Genomic DNA, 19,263 nt, shown 5'->3' with positions numbered 1-19,263 from the left:
TCTGCCTCTAGCCGTAGTCGTAGCCCTGTCCGTAGAAGACGTGATCGTTCACCTCTTCGTAGTCGTTCTCGCACTCCTATTCGTCGTCGTGATAGTCGCAGAAGAGATGCTAGTCGCTCATCTACTCGTAGACATGATAGTCGCTCACCTGCCCGTAGACATGACAGCCGCTCACCTGCCCGTAGACATGACAGCCGCTCACCTGCCCGTAGAAGACGTGATCGTACACCTCTTAGAAGTCGTAGCCGTACGCCTCTTCGTAGTCGTTCTCCTGTTCATCATAGTCGCCGTAGACGTAGTTCTACTCCTCCAAGACGTCGTCGTCGTTCTGATAGTCGATCTGACAGTGGTAGCCGTGATTCATACAAGCGTAGACGTCGCTATTAGAAAATTAAAAAAAAAAATAAAAAAAAAAAATAAAACAATAGATCAATGTATGTGTTGCATTGATTCTCTCCCTCTTTACTTTTCTTCCCCCCTTTTTTTTCATATTTGTAAATCTGATTTTATTGCAGTAATAAACAATGTCTCTCTCTTTCTCTTACAAAAGAGTTTCATAAGCAATAGGAGCAATGGTTTGAGGAACATTGAACTTGGTAGAAACATGACGAGCTTCACGGGGTTGAACAGGAATTCTCTTCAAGTTGAAAGAGACTAAAAAAAAAAAAAAATAAAGATTTAGAGGAACAATGACCATCATGCATGAACTTACCACCAGCTTCCTTGGCTTCCTTCTTCTTTTGGGCATTAGCCTTGACACGGTCCAAGAATTCTTGACGACACTTGGAGTGCTTGATGTGTTCAATACGGATGTTGACACGCTTCTCCATGAAACGGTTACCGACCTTCTTGTGGACAATGACACCAACAGAGGTCTTGGTGACGTTGTAAATGACACCAGTACGACTATAGAAAATGAGTTATCCATACTGTTTCGTTGCCTAGGTTGATGATGTTGTTGATATTTACCCGTGGTAGAACTTGTGGGGCATACCCTTTTGAACAGCAGCGTTGGCCTTGATGTCGACAATATCACCAACCTTGTAGGTCTTCAAGTAGGTGGAGAGAGGGATGGCACCATGTTCTCTGAAGTTACGAGAGAACATGTGACGAGTACGAGCGCGAACTAAGATATAACTGGTCAATATACATCATTCTGCAATCGTCGTGTTGTTTCCTAATAAAAACACAAGGTGATGAGAGTGTCTACTTACGACCGAACGAGTGAGGCATCTTGTACGAAGTGGTATGGAAAGAGACCGAAAAAAGGGTTGGAAGGAAAAAAATTATTATTATAGCGAGCTGGAAAAGAAAAAAAAATTGTAGTGGCTTAGCAAATCAAGAGCCATCGTGTGCACTGTATTCATGAATGCAAGAGGGCTGTTTTGATAAAGTCTATAGGTCTATCTTGAGCAATGAGATAAGAGAGAAAGAGAAAGAAACATGAGCAGTGCCTTCTTGGTCTTTTGTTGAACTGTAATTATCATAGACAATAATGCTTTGATATGGAAGGACAATGTGGGATGTCTGTTGAGCTCACTACATACATCCCACCGCTTTGTGTGGCTTATGTCAATTCAGCCAATCAAAAAAATTTATGAAGGAAAATTTTTTCTCTTGTGGACATGTTACCGTCATTTTTTTTTTTTATTTTTAAAATGGAGGAGCAACCAGTTCTTGTTTTGTTTCCTTCTCTTTAACCTTTACAAGCATGCCTGGTAGAACCTACAGCAAGACTTCCAAGGTCCCTAAGCGTCCTTTCGAATCCGCTCGTCTTGACCAAGAACTCAAGTTGATTGGTGAATTCGGTCTTAAGAACAAGAAGGAAATCTGGAGAGTCGGATTGACCCTTTCCAAGATCCGTCGTGCTGCTCGTGAACTTTTGAAGCTTGATGAAAAGGACCCTCGTCGTCTCTTTGAAGGTAATGCCTTGATCCGTCGTCTTTTGCGTATTGGTGTTCTTGATGAAACCCGTATGAAGCTCGATTACGTCTTGGCTCTCAAGATTGAAGATTTCTTGGAACGTCGTCTTCAAACCCAAGTCTTCAAGTTGGGTCTTGCCAAGTCTATTCATCACGCTCGTGTCTTGATTCGTCAACGTCACATTCGTGTTGGTAAGCAAATCGTCAATGTTCCCTCTTTCATTGTTCGTTTGGAATCTCAAAAGCACATTGACTTTGCCTTGACTTCTCCTCTTGGTGGTGGTCGCCCTGGTCGTGTCAAGAGAAAGAGAGCTGCTGCTGCCGCCGGTGGTAATGATGATGCTGAAGATGATGAAGAATAAGCTCTTTCTCTCCTCCCAGATATGAACCTTTGCAAATAATAAACGCTCGTTTACAATGATGTTTGATAACATCTTCATTTGCAAAGCACCTGTCGTTACTTTATGTGACACAGTATCATATTCCATGGTTTATTTTTTTTTTTTTGGGGCTATTATCTCTGGAAAGAACTCTGAGGAATCTATGGATTCATATTTCATACATATGTGTGAATTTAAGCCTTTCTCTATATGGTGTTCCTTTTAGGATGATAGTAGTCCTTTGCATGGTTTATGAGAGTCTTTTGATTACGTATTTATTTATTTGAGTCTATCTATTTAAATATCCTTTGGATTTGAGGTCACCAAAGTAATTTCATCAGGTTGCATAAGTGAAGACACAACGTTCTTTTTTGCAGTCAATCGCTTCTTGACAAGTTGTCGATAACAAACAGACATTGTGACATAAAAGAAAACGAAAAAAGATAACACCCACATAAACAAGACATTTGTCTCTTGTTTGACTGTGGTGCCAATGTCATGTTCAACTATGGTTTCTATTGCCACCGTAGGCATAGCTTGAACTGTAGTTGTTGTAGTAGTCGTAGGCACAATCTTTCGCATGATCTTGAATTCAGTTTCTGGTAACAAATGAAAATTATCATAGTCAAGCTAAGAGAATGGGGATGAGTAATCAAAGTGCATAGACTCTATTGTCTACTTACTACCACCATGCCTTGAAGTTTTAAACGAGTCACTGGCTTTTGTGGTTGCATATTCCAGCCTACATCAACAGGCCATTGTTTGAGTTTGGGATCAATATGACCTAATACAGCTAAAGAATCAGGTTCAATCTGATCTTGTTCGTCTTCATCATCATCACATGCAACTGAAGTAAACAAGGTCTCATCAAAGTCTTGGAATTCACCTATTGTCTTGTTCGTCACTGCATCCTTGACAAGTAAAACAATGCCTTGATAAGCATAGCGTCCTGTGAGATGGATATTGACCAGAGAAGGTGAGTCAGTCGAGATCTTGACACCGTAGCAATCGGGACATGTGGATTGAGAGGGACCATGTCCTATTGTGGCCATCTTATTCATATTGCACTATGATGTATCAATTACTATTTTTTTTTCTTTCTCTCTCTTTGTGTTGTTCATATTTACTGTTCCTGGTGCACTTGGATAAGCATACATAGACTCAAGTAAACATGACAATACGATGAGGACAAAGAGTCTCATAGTGTAAAAAATAAAAAATAAAAAAAAAAAAAAGACGATACAAATAAGATTTCCGAGCCCATTTTATTAATTTTTATACCATGCATAAAAAACTTAGTTAATGCAGTCTTTAAGTTCATGTAAAGAAGACCTTAGTCTCGGTACTAAGAAGAAGGCATTATCATATTCAGATGGAGCAAGAGGAGCATAAGAAAGACTCTTTTCAATTTGTTCTGTAGTACGCTCCATAGTCTCGACTTTATCTTCATTTTCATCTTTGTTTCCTCGGCGACGATCATCAGGTACACAACAGACACGCCTGGCAGAACGAACAACACCTTCTACAGCACTGATTGCATTGAAAAAGGGAGTACTGTTCAAATTGATATGAAAGCTGGCTTCATCCAGACGATCAAATTGAGTTTGCAATTCATTGACAGCAGCTGTACATGTTCGAAAGGAGGCGGGCTTTTTTGGGGTAAAAGAGGGTCTAGAGACAAAGACAGAAGAAGAGTCGCTGCTGTTGGTGTGTTGTGTAGAGGAGCCTTTGGGCTGCTTTTTCTTATGCTCGACTTCAGACGTAGGTTTCGCTTGTTTGCCTTTAGACACTTGGCCAACTGACTTGGTAATAGCAGCAGCTTGGATTCCTATACATACTATTTAGATACCTTTTCGTTCACATTCATTTTACCCAACACAAGAAAAGTAACAAAAGCAACTGTAGTAAAAAGAGAGAAATGCATGATAATGTATAACAACAACAATTCTTGTTTCTTTTATATATGCTTGAATAGCCTTAGTTTATAGAAAACATACATTGCTTCTATACAGCTTCATACTTGACAATATCTGCAAGGGGCATAAAAAAAACACACTTTTAAGCTTCCGTATGTTGTGTCAAAAAGAAGAAAAAGGGGTGGGGGAAGGGCATTAGTTTCCATTGCTAATGTCTTTAACAACACATTCATTGTGAACTTAACTCTAATCTGGATGAATGTTCATGCGTTTATTTGAGTCTGTATCCTTTTTTTTTTCCACTTCTTTTATTTATATTTATATATGTTTATACAAATATGACTGAAGCTATCAAAACATATCATATACATCCTATCTACAAGGAAAAATGCAGAATCATCCAACAGAAATCAGAGGCAGCATTAGAAACCATGAAAAACGCAACCCCAGAAGAGCGTTTACAACTCCTTATCCAAAAGCGTGCAGACGATGATGTTCAAGCACGCAAATTAATCATGCCTGCAACTGAACAAATTAAACTAGAAATTTCTGGTGGACCCAATCATCTCAAAGTCAAGACAGTCATTTTTAGACCCCCTGGCACTCAGGACAATGTATTACCTGTGATCTTGTATTATCATGGTGGTGGGTTTATTAAGGGCTCAGCTTATACGCATGCTAAACTAGTCAGTGAAGTAAGTGACTCCAAAAAAAAAAAAAAATAAGGATACTGACCTATGGTGTAGTTATGTATCCGGACACATTCGGCGGTTGTGTTGGTAGAATACACGTTGAGTCCTCAAGTTCAGTTTCCAGTGGCAGCGGAAGAGTGTTTTGCAGCCTTATGTTGGCTTCGAGATCATGGTGCAGCTTCGATTCATATTGATCCTGACCACATCATTGTGGCTGGTGATTCTGCTGGTGGCAACTTGGCTGCTGTTATCACTCGTAAGTAAAACATGAAAAAAAAAAGCTGCCTTATGGATCATTTTGCTTATCTATTTCAAGTCATGGCTAAGGAGCATGGTATGTCGGATGCTATCCGAGCTCAAGTGCTTATGTATCCCTGTGTTATTTTTGACACTAGCAAATATGAATCATACCAACTCTTTGGTGGTGGTGATTATGGATTAGGTCTAAGAGAAATAGAGCTTGTCAAGCAATGTTATCTTTCCAATCCTACAAAAGATATGCAAAACGTGTACGCTTCCCCTATTTTAGCTACAGACGAGCAGCTTCAACACCTCCCACCTGCACTTATATTGACATGTGAGGCAGATGTGCTTCGTGACGAAGGAGAAGATTATGCAACTCGCTTGACAGATGCAGGTGTGCCTACTTATGGTATGCGTATATTGGGTGCAATTCATGGCTATATGAGCGAGGATCACCCTGAAACGCCACAGTACGTCATGTCTCTCCAAATGATTTCTGAGTTTATTAAGCAACATCATACACAATAAAATAAACATTGTCTTCTTGAAATCCCGTTTGCCATGAGTTCATTAGATACCCATTTTGCCATGTGTCAATGGAGATATAAAGGCTTCTTGTTTGTCAAGTGAATAATATAGACCCATTTTATGTTGCCCAAGACTTTTATTTGTTGTTACGCATAATAGTTAGAAAATAGAAAAAAAAAACGATAATAAAGGGCTGTGTTTTCTAAAGTTGTTTACATAGAAAACTACATTTTTTTCTTGGATAGTTACACTAAAGAAGTGCAAGGTACTTTGGTATCCGTTTTTCCAGCAATTACTCTAATAAAAAAAAAAAGCTTAAATGTAGACCTTCATATTGTATTGCCACATTTAGGTATCGGATTTAAGTCTCCTATTACATTAGATGAACTATAAATACATTGTCTTGTATTGAAGCTTTCTTTTTCTTTTTTTTAAACAAAAAAAAAAAACTTATATCAATTACTATGCCTTCTGGAAAGCTCACATTCACTCCTTGTAAGTAACAGCATAGGTACATACATACATGACTGACAACAAACAAATTCAGTGACCATTGCTGGTCTTGCTCAAAACGGATATGCAGGTAATCATTTGTTTGTAGATATACAAAGGTGAAAGCTAACCTCAAGACAGAATCTCAACCTTTTATTGGATGCTATGTCTCTTCTGCTGAAAAGCATCGAACCAATTCTGCTCAAGGTCCTGAACCTCAATTCCATGACACTTTGAAACTGTAAGTAATAGCATTCTTCGAAAATGAAACCAACATCGATGTTAGTAACGTAGGCGAACAAGATCAAACCCTTCATATCGATGTGATCAATGAAGACGCCTCTCGTCCTGGACTTATGGGTTCTACTCAAGTTCCATTGTCCAAGGTCTTTGAAGCTGGTAACTTTGAAGACTGGGTTCCTTTGTCAGGCACGAACGGTGCACCTTTTGGTCATGTTTTTGTCAAATTGAACTTTCAGGTAAGTGTGATGGTCCAATGCACTTTTGTACTGAATTGTGTGTACTTTAAAAGGCTGAACAAGTGAATGATGGCTATCACAGTTACGGTGCTCCTGCTACTGCTCCTCCTCCTTATGGTGGTGAACAACAAGAAATGCATTCACCCAACACATACGGTCATCATGATCTTCCTGCCAGACAAGACTCTGCTTCTTCCTTGGGTCCACAAACACCTATGCCCAATAACTATGGGTCTGGACAAGCACCTAATTTCCACCATCAACAACCCATCAGTTATGGCTCTGATGCTTCTTTTGGTATGCCTGGTAGTGAATCACATGATACTCGTGCTCCTGGTGCCGCTGGCGGTTACAATGGTAGCAACAACAGCTACACACAACCTCCTGCCTACAATACGCCTCCTGTTGCCTCACCCGGCAGTGCTCCTGGTACACCTTCATCTACTGCTTCACAAGAAAAGAAAAAAAAGCCCGTTCCTGATTGGATGGTAAGATGAAGCTTCATGAATCTTTTATTCATGCCCTCTTTTTTTTCTGTAGAAATACGGTGGTGCTGCTCTTGCTGGTGCAGCAGCCGTTGGCCTTGGTGCTTGGATCAAGCATGAAGTTGATGAAAACGAAGAGGAAGAAAGGGAAGAAGACTTGAAACACAGAGAAGAAGCCATTGAAAGAAACGAGCATCGTTTAGCTCAAGAAGAAAGAGACTTACACAGTACTTATGGTCATAACACTAATCCTTATTACGTTCCTCCTGAAGAAGTGCACGAGCGAGGCATCCCTAAGCCTCAAGAAGAGCATGAAGAAGAATACAAAGAGGAACAACAAGAAGAAGAGGAACAACAAGAAGAAGAGGAACAACAAGAAGAAGAGGAACAACAAGAAGAAGAGGAACAAGAAGAAGAAGAGGAACAAGAAGAAGAAGAGGAACAAGAAGAAGAAGAGGAACAAGAAGAAGAAGAGGAACAAGAAGAAGAAGAGGAACAAGAAGAAGAGGAACGTCCTGCTGTAGATGACTCTAAATGGCGCTAAATAAACATATAGAAACCATATAGGTTTAAGTACAATTTTTTCTTAATCTTCCGCTCGTTCGAGATGCGTACTTCACCTAGTAGTCGTGTTTGCTGAAGATGCATTCTTCGCATCACAAGTCTATGCTATATACAAACAATCTTATTAAGATCTTGTCAATGCTTTTTTTTTTAGCAGGCAGTTTGGCAGTTGTCTTAACCATCTGTTTCAAGGTACACCTGAGTGTATCAATTCTTCTAGTCTTTTTTTTTTCTAAAGCAATTACATGATGTTCAATGGGACTAGACAGAAGAGAGAGGCAGTTATTATGGTCACATTTGTTTCCTTTGGAACAAAATAATGTGAAGAGGCTCATCAAATCAAGAGCTGTAAACACTGACCTACTTAAATTCTAATTCAAGTTCAATTGAACATTTATGATGGGATCTTGAGAAGTGAGTAAAAAGCATGTGAGCTGAGATCAATAATACTATTGAATTGAAGGGAGTACTTGTTGAAGAATGGAAGAGGATCAGTCCTGATCTTGCAGAGCGTTTGGTGTCGATAATAATGCCAGGTAATGATCAATGCTTAGAAATGACACTACAAAATATCAATACATTTTTCTCTAATTGCTTCTTCAAGTTGGTCATGCTGAGTTGTCAAACGCATAAATTCTAGATGAATAAGCACTTTATTGATTGAGAGAGGGCTTCTTTTACTTTCATTACTTTCTCACGGAGTTTTAAAAAAGGATCTGTCGAATTTTCATCATATTAAACTGTATGAAATGTTGAATTGATCAAAGCTCGATATAGTCATGGTTTGTTTCCATAATGCTTCTATCCAACTATTTGTAGCTGAGAGATAATGAAGAAATCAAAGTTATCCTACAACGATATTTATGCATCCTTGTCGGACTGCTCTTTCCTATTCAAGTCCGCCATTTAGGCCAAAGGAAAGCTAGTCACAGTCGGCGGTCCAATCTTCAAGTGTTTAGAAAATATAGTGTTCGATTTACCCTGGAATTCTTTCTTTTTTATTTTTTATTCCTTGTCTCAAAGACACTCTTACGTATAATATAAAATGGGTCACTCTTCACAAGATCATTCTAGAGATCCCTGGTAAGCGTGTAGATAGTAAAACAATCGAGAATTAAACATTTTCTTAAGCCCTTGGGTTATTCTTAACGATTTAGGTGGTGCATTTGTTATGGGTGCAGTTGGTGGTGGTATTTGGCACTCTGTCAAGGGAGCCAAAAACTCTCCCAGAGTAAGTACATTGTGTAGATTGATAAAAACCAATACTAAAGCAGGTATGTCTAGGGTGAGCGTTTGACTGGTGCTGTTTCCGCCATGAAAGCTCGTGCCCCCGTTTTGGGTGGTAACTTTGCAGTTTGGGGTGGTCTCTTCTCAACATTTGATTGTGGTTTGAAGGGCATCAGACAAAAGGAAGATCCCTGGAATTCTATTATTTCTGGTGGTTTGACTGGTGGTGTGTTGGCTGCTCGTGGTGGTGTCAAGGCTGCAGCAGTTTCTGCCGTAGTCGGTAGTGCTCTTTTAGCATTGATTGAAGGTGTTGGTATTGGTATTTCTAGAATGACTGCTGATCAAGTCAAGCCTGTGATGCCTCAGGTAAGAATAATGACAAGCATGAATGGCAAAAAAGCATTGACCTTTTTTTTGATAGATTTAAGCACCATCATTATCTTAAAAAAAGATCAAATAGATTTATCTACCCTTTACTCTTGTGTATATATTATACGTTTCTCCCATCTCCTTTTATTCTCTTTTCCACTATTATACGTTTCAATCAGTGGTTATTGTTTTTTTTTTGTCCAGTCGAGATACTTGGATATGATGCTACAATAAACGATTTCGGATAAAAAAAAAGCAAAGCAGTGATTTTCACCGAGAAATGCTGTGTGACTCGTTACTAATTTTTGAGACATGAAGGCAGTGTTCCTTTTTGACTCACTTTTTCTCTCTCTCACTTTCTCTTCATCCCACTATGTCTACACACAAGCTACCAGCATGGTTGCCTTTATCTTTTACACTCTCTCAACATTTGGCTGAAAACGAACTGCATAAACGATACTTGTCAGCAACAGAACAAACTTATTTTCAAGACGCTTTGGTGTCTTTTACAACTTGGATAGCCTTTATCAATATACAAGAGAAAAGTGACTTGTGCACCACAGCCTTTCGTGTACGTTCTATGCTTTATGAACAATTGATACCCCACCTTTTTCATCACCGCAAATCGTGCTGTAAAGCACTAGAACTTGAACCTTTATTGGAGAAAGCGCGACAGCTAAAAATACCACCAGAAACAGAGATAGCACAGGCTCTACAAACATTTGTAGAAGCGCATGTTTTTATAAAGAAAGAAGAGTCAGAACAGCAAATGCTATCGCCACCACCTTCCACACCTCCACCAGCGGCAATAGAGACGATAGAATCCATAGAACCAACTCAGACAGCAGAGCCAGTACCGCAGGAGAATGAACAGAACGAGACAAATAACAAATCAGAAAAAAAAATACATGAGGATCAAGGTGACATAGGCAATGAATGAATGAAGTATTCATTTTTCTGTGAATAGTTACAGACCCAAAAATAGAAGAAAGCTTTATAGTGAGTGATGATGTCCCTCTGATAGACATATTTCATACACTTGAGTTTGACATGCCAGCTATGATAGAACAACGCAAATTAGAAGTAGGATTTGTAGAGATAGTCCCATCATGCTTATGATTCTATATATTAGGAATTCGAAGCACAAGAGCAACTAAACGAAGCCGAAGAAGAAAAAGAAAACGCAGCAGCCAAATCAGTAATTGTCAAAATGTACTAAAATAGTATAGATTAACTGATCTCTTTTCTGTTAGCTACAAATGTTTAATGCGGACGGCAATTTTAATTTAAAGGTAGAGAGCAAAACATACGGAATAGAAGACTGACCTTGTAATAGTATCTTTTACAAGGCATTGTGGCAAACAGACAGAAAACATCATTATCTGATCGAGAATTACAAAACTTGTTATCTGATTTTAAACCACATCGATCCAAATGGGTAAGGAAGCAGAAGTTTGAGAGGGGTGGAGACCAAAACTAACAATATAGGCAAACGATGATCGTGTGGGTCAAGAAGAGTTGTACGAGGCTTGCGAAAAAGTATTGACAGATCTAAAGAATTACACTGAACACTCTACACCCTTCTTAAACAAAGTGAACAAGCGTGAAGCACCAGATTATTTTGATGGTAATAAACAAGCACTCACAGATCCGTATATAACACTATTGCTAGTCATTGAGAAACCAATGGATTTAGGCACAGTAACGAAAAAGATGAAGAACCTGGCATACAAATCCAAAAAGGAATTTGCTGATGATCTCTTTTTGATCTATGAAAATTGTCTAGCCTATAATACAAATTCAGCCAGCGAGTACAGAAAACATGCCATTGCTATGCGAAGGAAAACAGAACGCCTATTATCGCGTGTGCCTAACATTACTATCAAAGACCTTCGACCAGACATTGAAGAGGAGGGAGATGACATAAGTGAAGAGGATGAACAAGAACCCACTACATCTCGTAAATCAGTAGGCAAACATATGGTATTCAGCTCGATCAATGAACGCAAATCTACGCCTGTATCAGACCATCAGTTTCGAGAGCGATCCATGACTCGAGGATCCAGTGTAGCTATTGATCATCAAAGTGACATTGAATTAACACCCGAACCCCATCATCATGTTTATGGTGGAAAAAGCATTCAAAAAGATCAATCAGGCTATGCAGATCCAGAAGAAGAAGAAAAAAATATGGAGGCAGAAATTGACGATGGAGAATTTCAAGACCAAGTGTGGCGAGAAAAGACAAAGCGTACAAGAGCAAAACTGACAACAGATGTTGAAAAGCAGTATCAGTTTCCCTTTGGAGAAAGAGAAGCACTTGTAAGGTCGAGCTTAGATATGGAAAGATTTGCAATGATAGAGCATTTACATGATAAACCTAAATCTGTGATGCGCTTACTGAGATGTGATCATGACCGTTTTCTTAAATGGACAGACAGACGATCTAACCAGGCAACATTGTATGATGACTTTGATCTGGATTCAAGTGACGACGAGAATTTGGATGCCTTTTTTTCGCGCAAAATTGCAAAACCTGACAAGACAGTGGACGATGCTGCTAGAACAGATTTGTTTCTGCCAGATTATAACATAACAACTGGTATCCCTGAAATAGAAGATATAGTGAAAGACTTGTCAGAACCTGCTTGTTCTAGTCAAGAAAAGGGAATTGTACGCAAATCTTCAGTAGACCTAAGCCCAGAAGCATTACTAGCTGCACAAGGGTATGTAGCTTATGTGTGTCTATTCTCTAATGATTTCTGTAGATATTCTTCTTTGTCTCTAGATTTATATCCAGAGCTTGACTTTCCAACCTATGGACTTAATCCCTTAATTGACAAGAGCAATCAAAAGCTGGAACAAATTCGACTTGTTTATGCTAAATGCAACGCTATTCGAAACAATGTGCCTATATCCTCTTTAACAGGATCAATTGAGCTAGAAACATCTACATCAAGCCAAGAACAACTCAGTATTGTTCCTTCTTCTTCAGTCAAAGAGCGTCCACCATTATCTCTTAATAGCGAATCAGGCCATCAATTAGCTCAAAAGATACTATCCAAAATACTTTTGCATGCTGGTTTTGAAGGTGCTAAAGTCGGTGCATTAAATGTACTGACAGATATCATGACAAATTATCTGACAAGTATTGGAAAAACCATGCGATCCTATTCGGATAATTACGGCCATCAAATGAATGGAGATGTAAGACTTTTCACAGCTATCATACACAGATTCTAATCTTGTTTTTAGGAAATGCTGTCTCATTCCCTTTATGAAAATGGCGTGTTGAACATTTCTGAACTTGAGGATTATGTGCATGACGATGTTGAACGGGGAATGCAGCGTCTGGACGATTTGCATCGTAGACTTCAGACTTCGTATCAAGATTTGCTGTCTGTAAGTTAAGAAACCTTAAAAATACATAGATTCATGGTTTTTCTTTTTTTTTATGATTTAGGGCCCCATTGAGAAATCAACAGAAGATGAAGAAGAGTTGCTTAATGAGGAAGAGACATTTATCACGTAAAAAATTTGTATTCAAAAGAACAATACTTATGATTTTATAGTGGTATATTTGGTGAAGATCTTGGTGAAGATTATTTTGGGTTTAGGGAACTTGGTCTGGATCGAGAATACAACATGGGCTCGCTTCAGGTAAATTGTATGTGGTGTTTATGCATCTTCTTATACTATTTTAGATTCCTAGTCGTCTTTGGTTTGGCAAGAACAAAGACAATGCCCCCATAAAAAGCATTATTGCAAAGGAGCCCCAATACCGATTCCCCCCACCGCCCAACTTCCTTCCTGTCAAGTCTGAAAAAGCATTTATTGGTCTACTTCAGCCTTACTTTGCTAAAAAATTACCAATCGTTGAAGACGAGTTTATTCCCAACCGTAACAAGAACCGGCCTCGTTACCCACCCACAAATAAGATTACAGCAGGCCGTAAAAAGCTAGCTAAAGACTCTTCTCATTCAAATACAGGTACAGATCATAAAAAATATAAGCGTAAACGACCAGCAGAAGAAATTGTAGCTGAAAAGGCAGAAAAAGCCGAAAAGAAGCGACAAAAGATGGAAGAAAAAGCCCAGCGTATTGCAGAAAAAGAACAAAAGCGCAGGCTAAGGGAAGAATTAAAAGAGCAAGAAAAGCAGGCAAAAATGGAAGCCAAAGAAAAGAAGAAATTGCTTAACAAAAAAACCAAACAACCCAAAAACACTAGTCATCATAATCATTTCGCTGATTCACCATCTAACCATGTGGAAGAAGAGGATCAGATATAATATTGTACATATCACATATAGAAAATAAACAGGGAGAAACTGCATAAATTATTATTTTGTAGTACAAATACACATGATCAAATATTTCTTTTCCCCTTTTCTTTCTCTTTCTCTTATATTATGCCACCACACATTCCCTTTCCTTTGCGTGAAGCCAAAATTCAAGAAAATCAAGCTTTTCAGCCCAATTTGAATATTGCTTTGGTATGTCCTGACTGTCGAGTACAACCTCCGCACATTGTAGAGGAATTTGCAAGTGGGGATCTTGTTTGTGGTGATTGTGGTCTTGTTCTAGGAGATCGTATTATTGACACTCGTTCAGAATGGAGAACATTTGCTAATGATGAAGGCGATGTAAGCATAGAGGCATCATTTTTCATTTATGTTTATCACGCATAGGACCCTTCTCGTGTCGGTGCTGCTTCTAATCCTTTATTAGACGGAGATCAACTTGATACAGTTATTTCTCGTCGAGATGGTGGCACAGGAGTTGCTCGTGATCTCAATAAAATCCAAGGCAAGACGGCTTCACACAAGGGTGAACGAAACCTTGTCCAGGCTTACAAAGAAATCCAAGCCATGTGTGATTCGATTTCTCTCTCTAAACTTGTGAGTGATACAGCTAAACAATTATACAAACGAGTAGAAGATGAGAAGCTTTTACGAGGCAAATCAAGTGAAGCCATCATTGCTGCATGTATCTGTATTGCTTGCCGCCAAGAGCGTGTGGCTCGAACCTTTCGTGAAATATGTGCACTTACTCGTGTGCCAAAGAAAGAAATTGGTCGTTGCTGCAATGTGCTTAAAGCCAAACTACAAACCAATACAAATGTCATGAACTCAGAAGATTTAATGGCTCGTTTCTGCTCCAACCTACAGCTACCTAATTATGTGCAAAAATCAGGCGTAGATTTAGTGAGGAAAACAAAAGAGCTAGGCACGCTTGCTGGCAAGTCACCTATTTCAGTAGCTGCTGCATGTATCTACTTGGTGTCTTATTTATTTAAGCATCCCAAATCTACAAAAGATATTGCCAACGTAGCTGGTGTATCAGAAACAACAATTAAGGCTGCTTATAGATCACTTTATTTTGAAAAAGAAAAGCTAATTGATCTAAGAGCGCTTAAAGACAAACCTAACTGTGAAGGCCTTAATTTTGATGAGTTGGTTTTACCCTGATTTGAATTTCCGAAGCATTTAAAGAAAAAAAACTTCTATACTGCATTTTTCTTTTTCCTTTTTTACTCTATTTTACATCATATTAAATGACACAGTTATCTTATGGAGATGTTGCGGACAGATTAAGAGGGTCTTGTTCTGGAAAGCAAATGCCGTTTTTGTATGCAGTCAATCGAGCCTATGCTTTTTCAGAGGACATTAAACAGTATGTTGTCTTTTTCAGAATTCGATTATAATCATTTTGTTTAGAAAGACAAAAGGAATACATTCTCAAGTATTTGATATGAATCAGTATGGAGGAAATGAAGACTATTTGACTTGCATGTCCATTTCTCAAGTAACTCTTTATTGACACAAGATGGAATGTTTATCGATTCTATAGGAGAATGGTATTATAGCTATGGGTTCGGGCAACAAGGCAGGCAATCTATACTTTGTTCAAGACTCGTCTGCTATTAAAGACGTGGAATTAGGATCTATGAGATTTAAAGTAAACGGAGTTTCTGACAAGATAAAATTATAAGCTTTTACTAATGCTTTATAAGCCTGTTCATAAACAAAGTCTGGGTATGCCCATTCATTCACTTGATTGGTCAAAAAACAGAATCTTGATAGGTAGCCGCCAAGGCATTGTCAAGTTATGCACTGTCAATATACAAGAAGGGTCCTCTTTCCAAGGTTTTAATTTGGTAGGACAATATGTCAATTCACCATCCGAGGTAAGACAAAATAATCCAATAAAAGCAACAAAGTAACACACATAGATTGTACATTATGCTCCATCCTACACAATCAACACGCAAGTCAAAGCGGTTGAATTTTGTCCTGTCCAAGACCAATTCCTATCAACTACAATCAATCAATTGGCGATATGGGATACAACACAAGAGTCAGCACCTATACATCGATATTCGTCTTTGCATCAAGCACCACTAAATTGTGCTAGTTGGTCGCCCCATCAATCGCTCATTGTGTGTGGTGGCTATGATAGAAAGCTAGTCATTATCGATACAAGGACAAGTGACGGGGTGGCATGGAGTGCAGATAAAGCGCATGACCGCCCTATTCAGGATGCCAAGTTTAATCCATTTATACCATATTGGTTGGCTTCTGCAGGTACATGCAAGCAGTAATGATCAAGTATGACTTATTAACACATGGCATATAGGCGAAGACTCCGTTGTCAACATATGGGATATCCGAGCAACACAACATTCTCCTGTTGCAAAAGTCGATGGCAACGTTGGCACAGTTAATTCAGTAAGTGTCTGCATACCACCATCACATGTCTTACTTGTCAGATTACTTGGTCCAATGTTCGCCCTGAAAATATTGGTACTGCTACTTCTGATGGCTTCATGCGTTTTTGGACCCTTTCTCCTGAAAGCTTCCCTATATGGGACACACATTACAGAATTACCCATTATAGCAATCAAGATACATTACCTATTGTACGTGAAAGGGATCAAGACAATATCTGGTGTATAAAGGATCAGAACTACAGATACGGTGATACTCGATCATGGCGTACAAATGTTTGGAAAGAGGATGTTGTTGATCAGGATAAAAGATCAGCTATACTTTTAGCAGGTGCACTACGCTTAGGTCAATGGGGAAAACAAGATTCAGGTCTAAAATATAAAGGAGAGGAGTCAGTACAGGCAAGAGGACCTGTTGTTTCAGGCAAGTTCATACAAAACTCTTGAAAAGCCTAATTTCTTGTATAGTTAAAACATCTGCATTAAGACCAAGCACGTATTATTCTATTACAAGTGGAGGGCAATTGACAGCACATATGGTGCGATTTGATACTGAAAGCAATTTAAGAAGTAGACACAGGTTTGACCCTGAAGACAAGAACGAAATTGCTGCCCAAATAGAAGATGATATTTATTGCAGACGCATTACAAATGCACAAAGCAAACTAGATTACCTTAAATCCATGTCAACCAGCGATGAACAAGCTGAACAGTATGTATACAGTCCTATAGATACTTGTCTTATGGTTTTTTTAGACAGCGTCTCGAAGAAGTGTCGTTTTTAGAAGATTGTCTTTTAACACGGGAACCGATTAAGGAAACTGATTGGCAGTTTGATAGTATACCAGATATATCATCTCGTCGTTTCTCGCAGAGATCATGGAAGGATCAAGACATATATCAATGTGCTATTGATCAATTCAAATCTGATCTTAAATATTGGAGCTATTGCATTCCACCCGGCTATAACAGACAATACAAGTTTCCTGTAAGTAAGAAAAAAAAACTTATGTTAAACCAACTTTTTATTTGCTTAGTTGGAATTCAAGGACCCAATTATTGCTGCTCATCTTACTGAAAAAGAAGAACGACCTCCATTAACAAAGGATCACTTGAGTTATGAATCATCAGCACTATCTATCAAAGAAAGAAGAAACATGAATCATGTCCCAAGTATTGTAACAAGCGACACACAACCTCTTAAGCAGCGAGATGTACCTTTTACACCGCCTTATAGTGGCATATCTCAAAATCCAGATATATTAACGAGCAAAAATCCCTTCCAAACATCTTCTCCTGAAAGAGTAACTCCTCCTTTAAAAGAAGAGCCTCGAAATACCAATCCTTTTGAGCAAGAACTTCCCCAAGAGCAACAATCTACAAACCCATTTGAATCGACCACTACGTTTGAAAGAAAAGAGAGCCATAATTGGATGTCATCTTCACATCATTTAAGTCTAAGTTTCTCAAGACATAGTACAAGCGAAGACAGTATTAAATCTCACCATTCAAAATTCAATCCATTTAGAAAGATCAAGTCGTATAGATTAAACAAGGATGAAGCTGGCGATGTGCCTAGCTTAAAGAGAGAATCATCTTCAGCAAACCGTAGAAATGCATTACATGGCCCTTTTTAATTTCACCTTTGTAGAACTTTTGATATTAATAATAATAAAATTACCTTTGCTGAATTATTTCTTTCGATAGAGCGAAAGTCTATTTTTTAGGTGAAAGGTTACATTCATTTCCTAGAAAGCTATAGACAGTACACTTATTGATCTTCAGACAGAGAAACCTAGCTTTATCCCGAACAGTATAACGCATATAATTCCGTTTTGTGCTTGTCTCTTTCATACGTATATCTTAATCTTTGGCTTTTCTGCCAACGTTGGATAAGCCAAACAAGAGTCACTGAAAATCGTAGCTTTTAAGTACTCAATATAAATTATAATTGTCTCAACGATAAGTTTATTTCAAGTAACATTGCATTCTAAATATTTTCCCCGTCAAAGCAGAGAGTACACCTAGTGTCTCAGGTAGAAAAAGAAAATCGACGTTTGAAATAGCCAATCCTCCTTTTGTATGGCATTGATTGTTGATCATGTCCCAAGCTCCTCTTTTTGGGCTCAAAAGTGTCATGTAATATGACATGTATTACTCGCACGCGCTCTGCATATTGAGTGATGTATACATAAATACATACTTGCTAATCAATATCCACTAAAAGGGGCCCTTTCATGCTGATTACAGTGTGCAATGAACTTTGAATACTCAAATAAAGTCGTCTTTTTCATATTGGTAAACTTGCTTTCTTTTATCAGAAGTACCTAGAGATGGCCTCACCTGATTTCGGTTGGATCAGTTTTTTTTTTGTTATTTAAAATATATACTTTTTTAGTTACATATCACTGAGGGGTGTAACGTGGAAGTTCTAAAAAAAAAAAAGGAGTATATAGAGTCATTCAATGAAAGCCTTAAAGTTCGGTTATCGCCAAAGGATGTTGGTGTAGTGAGATCAATGTCTAATAATGTCAGATATGATCCACTCAGGGTTGAAAGGTTGCTTGTCAATGGTAAAACGCCAGTAAGCGCACCATATTCGCCATTGACAGACAAATAAGACCGTGAAAAGTCGTTTGTTGGGCTAAAGGAAGGAGGGGCAGGACTGGAGGCATAGTAAAGCATATATCGAGTCAGCGGAAAGGTACAGGCATGAGTAAAAGCAACTAAGGACCTCTATCCACATGACCCATTCTAAAGGACAGTATATGATGAAGTGCTCAAATGAGTCAGTACCAAAAGAACACAAGTTGTATTTGCTATCTCATACTCGGCTAGTAGTACACAGTTGTAATTCTGCGAGAACTTTCTTGTTGATCACTCGGAACCATAGAGTTCTTGAAAGCAATGGTATAGTGGAAGACTAGAATAGATTGAGCAATTTAGGCGGCAGATATAGTCGAGCATTGGATGTACCAACATATTTATGCACTTTATAAGCCTTTGAGGTGTACTGCTTCTATAGAGGAGAGTCGTGCAACAGGGCCACTAATGGCTTATCATTTTCTTCAACATTCACTTGCTCTACTTCATTATGGATGTAGGGTATCAAGATATATTGGAGCTATGCGCAATGTCGGATTAGTACATCATTGTACAGTGAGTAACATAGAAGTGGAAGCTTTGTGTACTCTATGCGTACTTGAAGACGGAGCCGGTGTGTGCTCCCATCGAACTTG

General features: G+C 38.6%; 10 protein-coding genes across 10 annotated transcripts; 7 read left to right on the top strand and 3 right to left on the bottom strand.

Moving 5' to 3' along the window:
* Positions 1-416: 416 nt before the first annotated feature.
* B0P05DRAFT_564425 (60S ribosomal protein L21-A) lies at positions 417-1,503 on the bottom strand. Its single transcript, XM_051580835.1, has 4 exons — positions 1,215-1,503; positions 970-1,126; positions 713-906; positions 417-654 (listed from the first exon to the last, which is right to left on the bottom strand). Exons 1-4 carry the CDS (start codon positions 1,231-1,233, stop codon positions 542-544), a joined length of 483 nt encoding a protein of 160 aa, XP_051429585.1. The 5' UTR covers positions 1,234-1,503; the 3' UTR covers positions 417-541.
* A 170-nt stretch (positions 1,504-1,673) lies between these two features.
* Positions 1,674-2,518, top strand: B0P05DRAFT_564422 (40S ribosomal protein S9). The gene has a single exon (XM_051580834.1). The coding sequence runs from the start codon at positions 1,712-1,714 to the stop codon at positions 2,282-2,284; it is 573 nt and encodes a 190-aa protein (XP_051429584.1). The 5' UTR covers positions 1,674-1,711; the 3' UTR covers positions 2,285-2,518.
* On the bottom strand, positions 2,499-3,532 carry B0P05DRAFT_564421 (uncharacterized protein). The gene has a single exon (XM_051580833.1). The coding sequence runs from the start codon at positions 3,361-3,363 to the stop codon at positions 2,971-2,973; it is 393 nt and encodes a 130-aa protein (XP_051429583.1). The 5' UTR covers positions 3,364-3,532; the 3' UTR covers positions 2,499-2,970.
* Positions 3,533-3,597: 65 nt separating this feature from the next.
* B0P05DRAFT_576022 (uncharacterized protein) lies at positions 3,598-4,226 on the bottom strand (the record flags this gene model as incomplete). The annotated part of the gene is made up of 2 exons (XM_051581677.1): positions 3,598-4,130; positions 4,175-4,226. 2 exons carry the CDS (start codon positions 4,224-4,226, stop codon positions 3,598-3,600), a joined length of 585 nt encoding a protein of 194 aa, XP_051429582.1.
* A 297-nt stretch (positions 4,227-4,523) lies between these two features.
* Positions 4,524-5,844, top strand: B0P05DRAFT_564415 (alpha/beta hydrolase fold-domain-containing protein). Its single transcript, XM_051580832.1, has 3 exons — positions 4,524-4,913; positions 4,965-5,166; positions 5,227-5,844. Exons 1-3 carry the CDS (start codon positions 4,557-4,559, stop codon positions 5,679-5,681), a joined length of 1,014 nt encoding a protein of 337 aa, XP_051429581.1. The 5' UTR covers positions 4,524-4,556; the 3' UTR covers positions 5,682-5,844.
* A 270-nt stretch (positions 5,845-6,114) lies between these two features.
* Positions 6,115-7,737, top strand: B0P05DRAFT_340050 (uncharacterized protein). The gene is made up of 6 exons (XM_051573579.1): positions 6,115-6,176; positions 6,229-6,264; positions 6,315-6,414; positions 6,460-6,652; positions 6,706-7,140; positions 7,193-7,737. The coding sequence occupies exons 1-6, from the start codon at positions 6,146-6,148 to the stop codon at positions 7,679-7,681; spliced, it is 1,284 nt and encodes a 427-aa protein (XP_051429580.1). The 5' UTR covers positions 6,115-6,145; the 3' UTR covers positions 7,682-7,737.
* A 965-nt stretch (positions 7,738-8,702) lies between these two features.
* On the top strand, positions 8,703-9,509 carry B0P05DRAFT_564412 (mitochondrial inner membrane translocase subunit Tim17/Tim22/Tim23/peroxisomal protein PMP24). The gene is made up of 4 exons (XM_051580831.1): positions 8,703-8,784; positions 8,833-8,932; positions 8,986-9,294; positions 9,350-9,509. Exons 1-4 carry the CDS (start codon positions 8,747-8,749, stop codon positions 9,353-9,355), a joined length of 453 nt encoding a protein of 150 aa, XP_051429579.1. The 5' UTR covers positions 8,703-8,746; the 3' UTR covers positions 9,356-9,509.
* A 139-nt stretch (positions 9,510-9,648) lies between these two features.
* On the top strand, positions 9,649-13,662 carry B0P05DRAFT_500417 (uncharacterized protein). Its single transcript, XM_051575433.1, has 12 exons — positions 9,649-10,217; positions 10,265-10,380; positions 10,430-10,495; positions 10,551-10,589; positions 10,634-10,735; positions 10,786-10,924; positions 10,970-12,023; positions 12,066-12,504; positions 12,553-12,699; positions 12,761-12,825; positions 12,870-12,957; positions 13,002-13,662. The coding sequence occupies exons 1-12, from the start codon at positions 9,671-9,673 to the stop codon at positions 13,584-13,586; spliced, it is 3,387 nt and encodes a 1,128-aa protein (XP_051429578.1). The 5' UTR covers positions 9,649-9,670; the 3' UTR covers positions 13,587-13,662.
* Positions 13,663-13,692: 30 nt separating this feature from the next.
* Positions 13,693-14,811, top strand: B0P05DRAFT_564407 (cyclin-like protein). The gene is made up of 2 exons (XM_051580830.1): positions 13,693-13,940; positions 13,986-14,811. Exons 1-2 carry the CDS (start codon positions 13,707-13,709, stop codon positions 14,763-14,765), a joined length of 1,014 nt encoding a protein of 337 aa, XP_051429577.1. The 5' UTR covers positions 13,693-13,706; the 3' UTR covers positions 14,766-14,811.
* A 96-nt stretch (positions 14,812-14,907) lies between these two features.
* B0P05DRAFT_339949 (WD40-repeat-containing domain protein) lies at positions 14,908-17,712 on the top strand. The gene is made up of 9 exons (XM_051573578.1): positions 14,908-15,102; positions 15,148-15,255; positions 15,311-15,484; positions 15,530-15,881; positions 15,934-16,025; positions 16,067-16,448; positions 16,493-16,736; positions 16,781-17,012; positions 17,062-17,712. Exons 1-9 carry the CDS (start codon positions 15,049-15,051, stop codon positions 17,659-17,661), a joined length of 2,238 nt encoding a protein of 745 aa, XP_051429576.1. The 5' UTR covers positions 14,908-15,048; the 3' UTR covers positions 17,662-17,712.
* The last annotated feature ends 1,551 nt before the right edge of the window (positions 17,713-19,263 follow it).

The sequence above is a fragment of the Gilbertella persicaria genome (genome assembly GCF_025201335.1).
Source record: "Gilbertella persicaria strain CBS 190.32 chromosome Unknown B0P05scaffold_74, whole genome shotgun sequence".
NCBI classification, from domain to species: Eukaryota; Fungi; Mucoromycota; class Mucoromycetes; order Mucorales; family Choanephoraceae; genus Gilbertella; species Gilbertella persicaria.
This window is presented reverse-complemented; position numbering and strand designations above follow the sequence as displayed.

What these genes read in the sequence shown, in the direction of transcription:
- B0P05DRAFT_564422 (XM_051580834.1), top strand. Translation starts at nt 1,712, where the DNA reads ATGCCTGGTAGAACCTACAGCAAGACTTCCAAGGTCCCTAAGCGTCCT.
- B0P05DRAFT_564415 (XM_051580832.1), top strand. Translation starts at nt 4,557, where the DNA reads ATGACTGAAGCTATCAAAACATATCATATACATCCTATCTACAAGGAA. An exon ending in ATGCTAAACTAGTCAGTGAA is followed by an intron (nt 4,914 to 4,964) that starts GTAAGTGACTCC and finishes CCTATGGTGTAG; the next exon opens with TTATGTATCCGGACACATTC. An exon ending in CTTGGCTGCTGTTATCACTC is followed by an intron (nt 5,167 to 5,226) that starts GTAAGTAAAACA and finishes ATCTATTTCAAG; the next exon opens with TCATGGCTAAGGAGCATGGT.
- B0P05DRAFT_564407 (XM_051580830.1), top strand. Translation starts at nt 13,707, where the DNA reads ATGCCACCACACATTCCCTTTCCTTTGCGTGAAGCCAAAATTCAAGAA. An exon ending in TTGCTAATGATGAAGGCGAT is followed by an intron (nt 13,941 to 13,985) that starts GTAAGCATAGAG and finishes TATCACGCATAG; the next exon opens with GACCCTTCTCGTGTCGGTGC.
- B0P05DRAFT_564412 (XM_051580831.1), top strand. Translation starts at nt 8,747, where the DNA reads ATGGGTCACTCTTCACAAGATCATTCTAGAGATCCCTG. An exon ending in GATCATTCTAGAGATCCCTG is followed by an intron (nt 8,785 to 8,832) that starts GTAAGCGTGTAG and finishes CATTTTCTTAAG; the next exon opens with CCCTTGGGTTATTCTTAACG. An exon ending in GAGCCAAAAACTCTCCCAGA is followed by an intron (nt 8,933 to 8,985) that starts GTAAGTACATTG and finishes AGGTATGTCTAG; the next exon opens with GGTGAGCGTTTGACTGGTGC.
- B0P05DRAFT_564421 (XM_051580833.1), bottom strand. Translation starts at nt 3,363, where the DNA reads ATGAATAAGATGGCCACAATAGGACATGGTCCCTCTCAATCCACATGT.
- B0P05DRAFT_339949 (XM_051573578.1), top strand. Translation starts at nt 15,049, where the DNA reads ATGAATCAGTATGGAGGAAATGAAGACTATTTGACTTGCATGTCCATT. An exon ending in CTTGCATGTCCATTTCTCAA is followed by an intron (nt 15,103 to 15,147) that starts GTAACTCTTTAT and finishes TCGATTCTATAG; the next exon opens with GAGAATGGTATTATAGCTAT. An exon ending in ATGTCAATTCACCATCCGAG is followed by an intron (nt 15,485 to 15,529) that starts GTAAGACAAAAT and finishes TAACACACATAG; the next exon opens with ATTGTACATTATGCTCCATC.
- B0P05DRAFT_564425 (XM_051580835.1), bottom strand. An exon ending in CCCCACAAGTTCTACCACGG is followed by an intron (nt 907 to 969) that starts GTAAATATCAAC and finishes CATTTTCTATAG; the next exon opens with TCGTACTGGTGTCATTTACA. An exon ending in GGAAGCCAAGGAAGCTGGTG is followed by an intron (nt 655 to 712) that starts GTAAGTTCATGC and finishes TTTTTTTTTTAG; the next exon opens with TCTCTTTCAACTTGAAGAGA.
- B0P05DRAFT_340050 (XM_051573579.1), top strand. Translation starts at nt 6,146, where the DNA reads ATGCCTTCTGGAAAGCTCACATTCACTCCTT. An exon ending in TTCCATGACACTTTGAAACT is followed by an intron (nt 6,415 to 6,459) that starts GTAAGTAATAGC and finishes CATCGATGTTAG; the next exon opens with TAACGTAGGCGAACAAGATC. An exon ending in AGCCCGTTCCTGATTGGATG is followed by an intron (nt 7,141 to 7,192) that starts GTAAGATGAAGC and finishes TTTTTTCTGTAG; the next exon opens with AAATACGGTGGTGCTGCTCT.
- B0P05DRAFT_500417 (XM_051575433.1), top strand. Translation starts at nt 9,671, where the DNA reads ATGTCTACACACAAGCTACCAGCATGGTTGCCTTTATCTTTTACACTC. An exon ending in AGCACCAGATTATTTTGATG is followed by an intron (nt 10,925 to 10,969) that starts GTAATAAACAAG and finishes CACTATTGCTAG; the next exon opens with TCATTGAGAAACCAATGGAT. An exon ending in GCATTACTAGCTGCACAAGG is followed by an intron (nt 12,024 to 12,065) that starts GTATGTAGCTTA and finishes TGATTTCTGTAG; the next exon opens with ATATTCTTCTTTGTCTCTAG.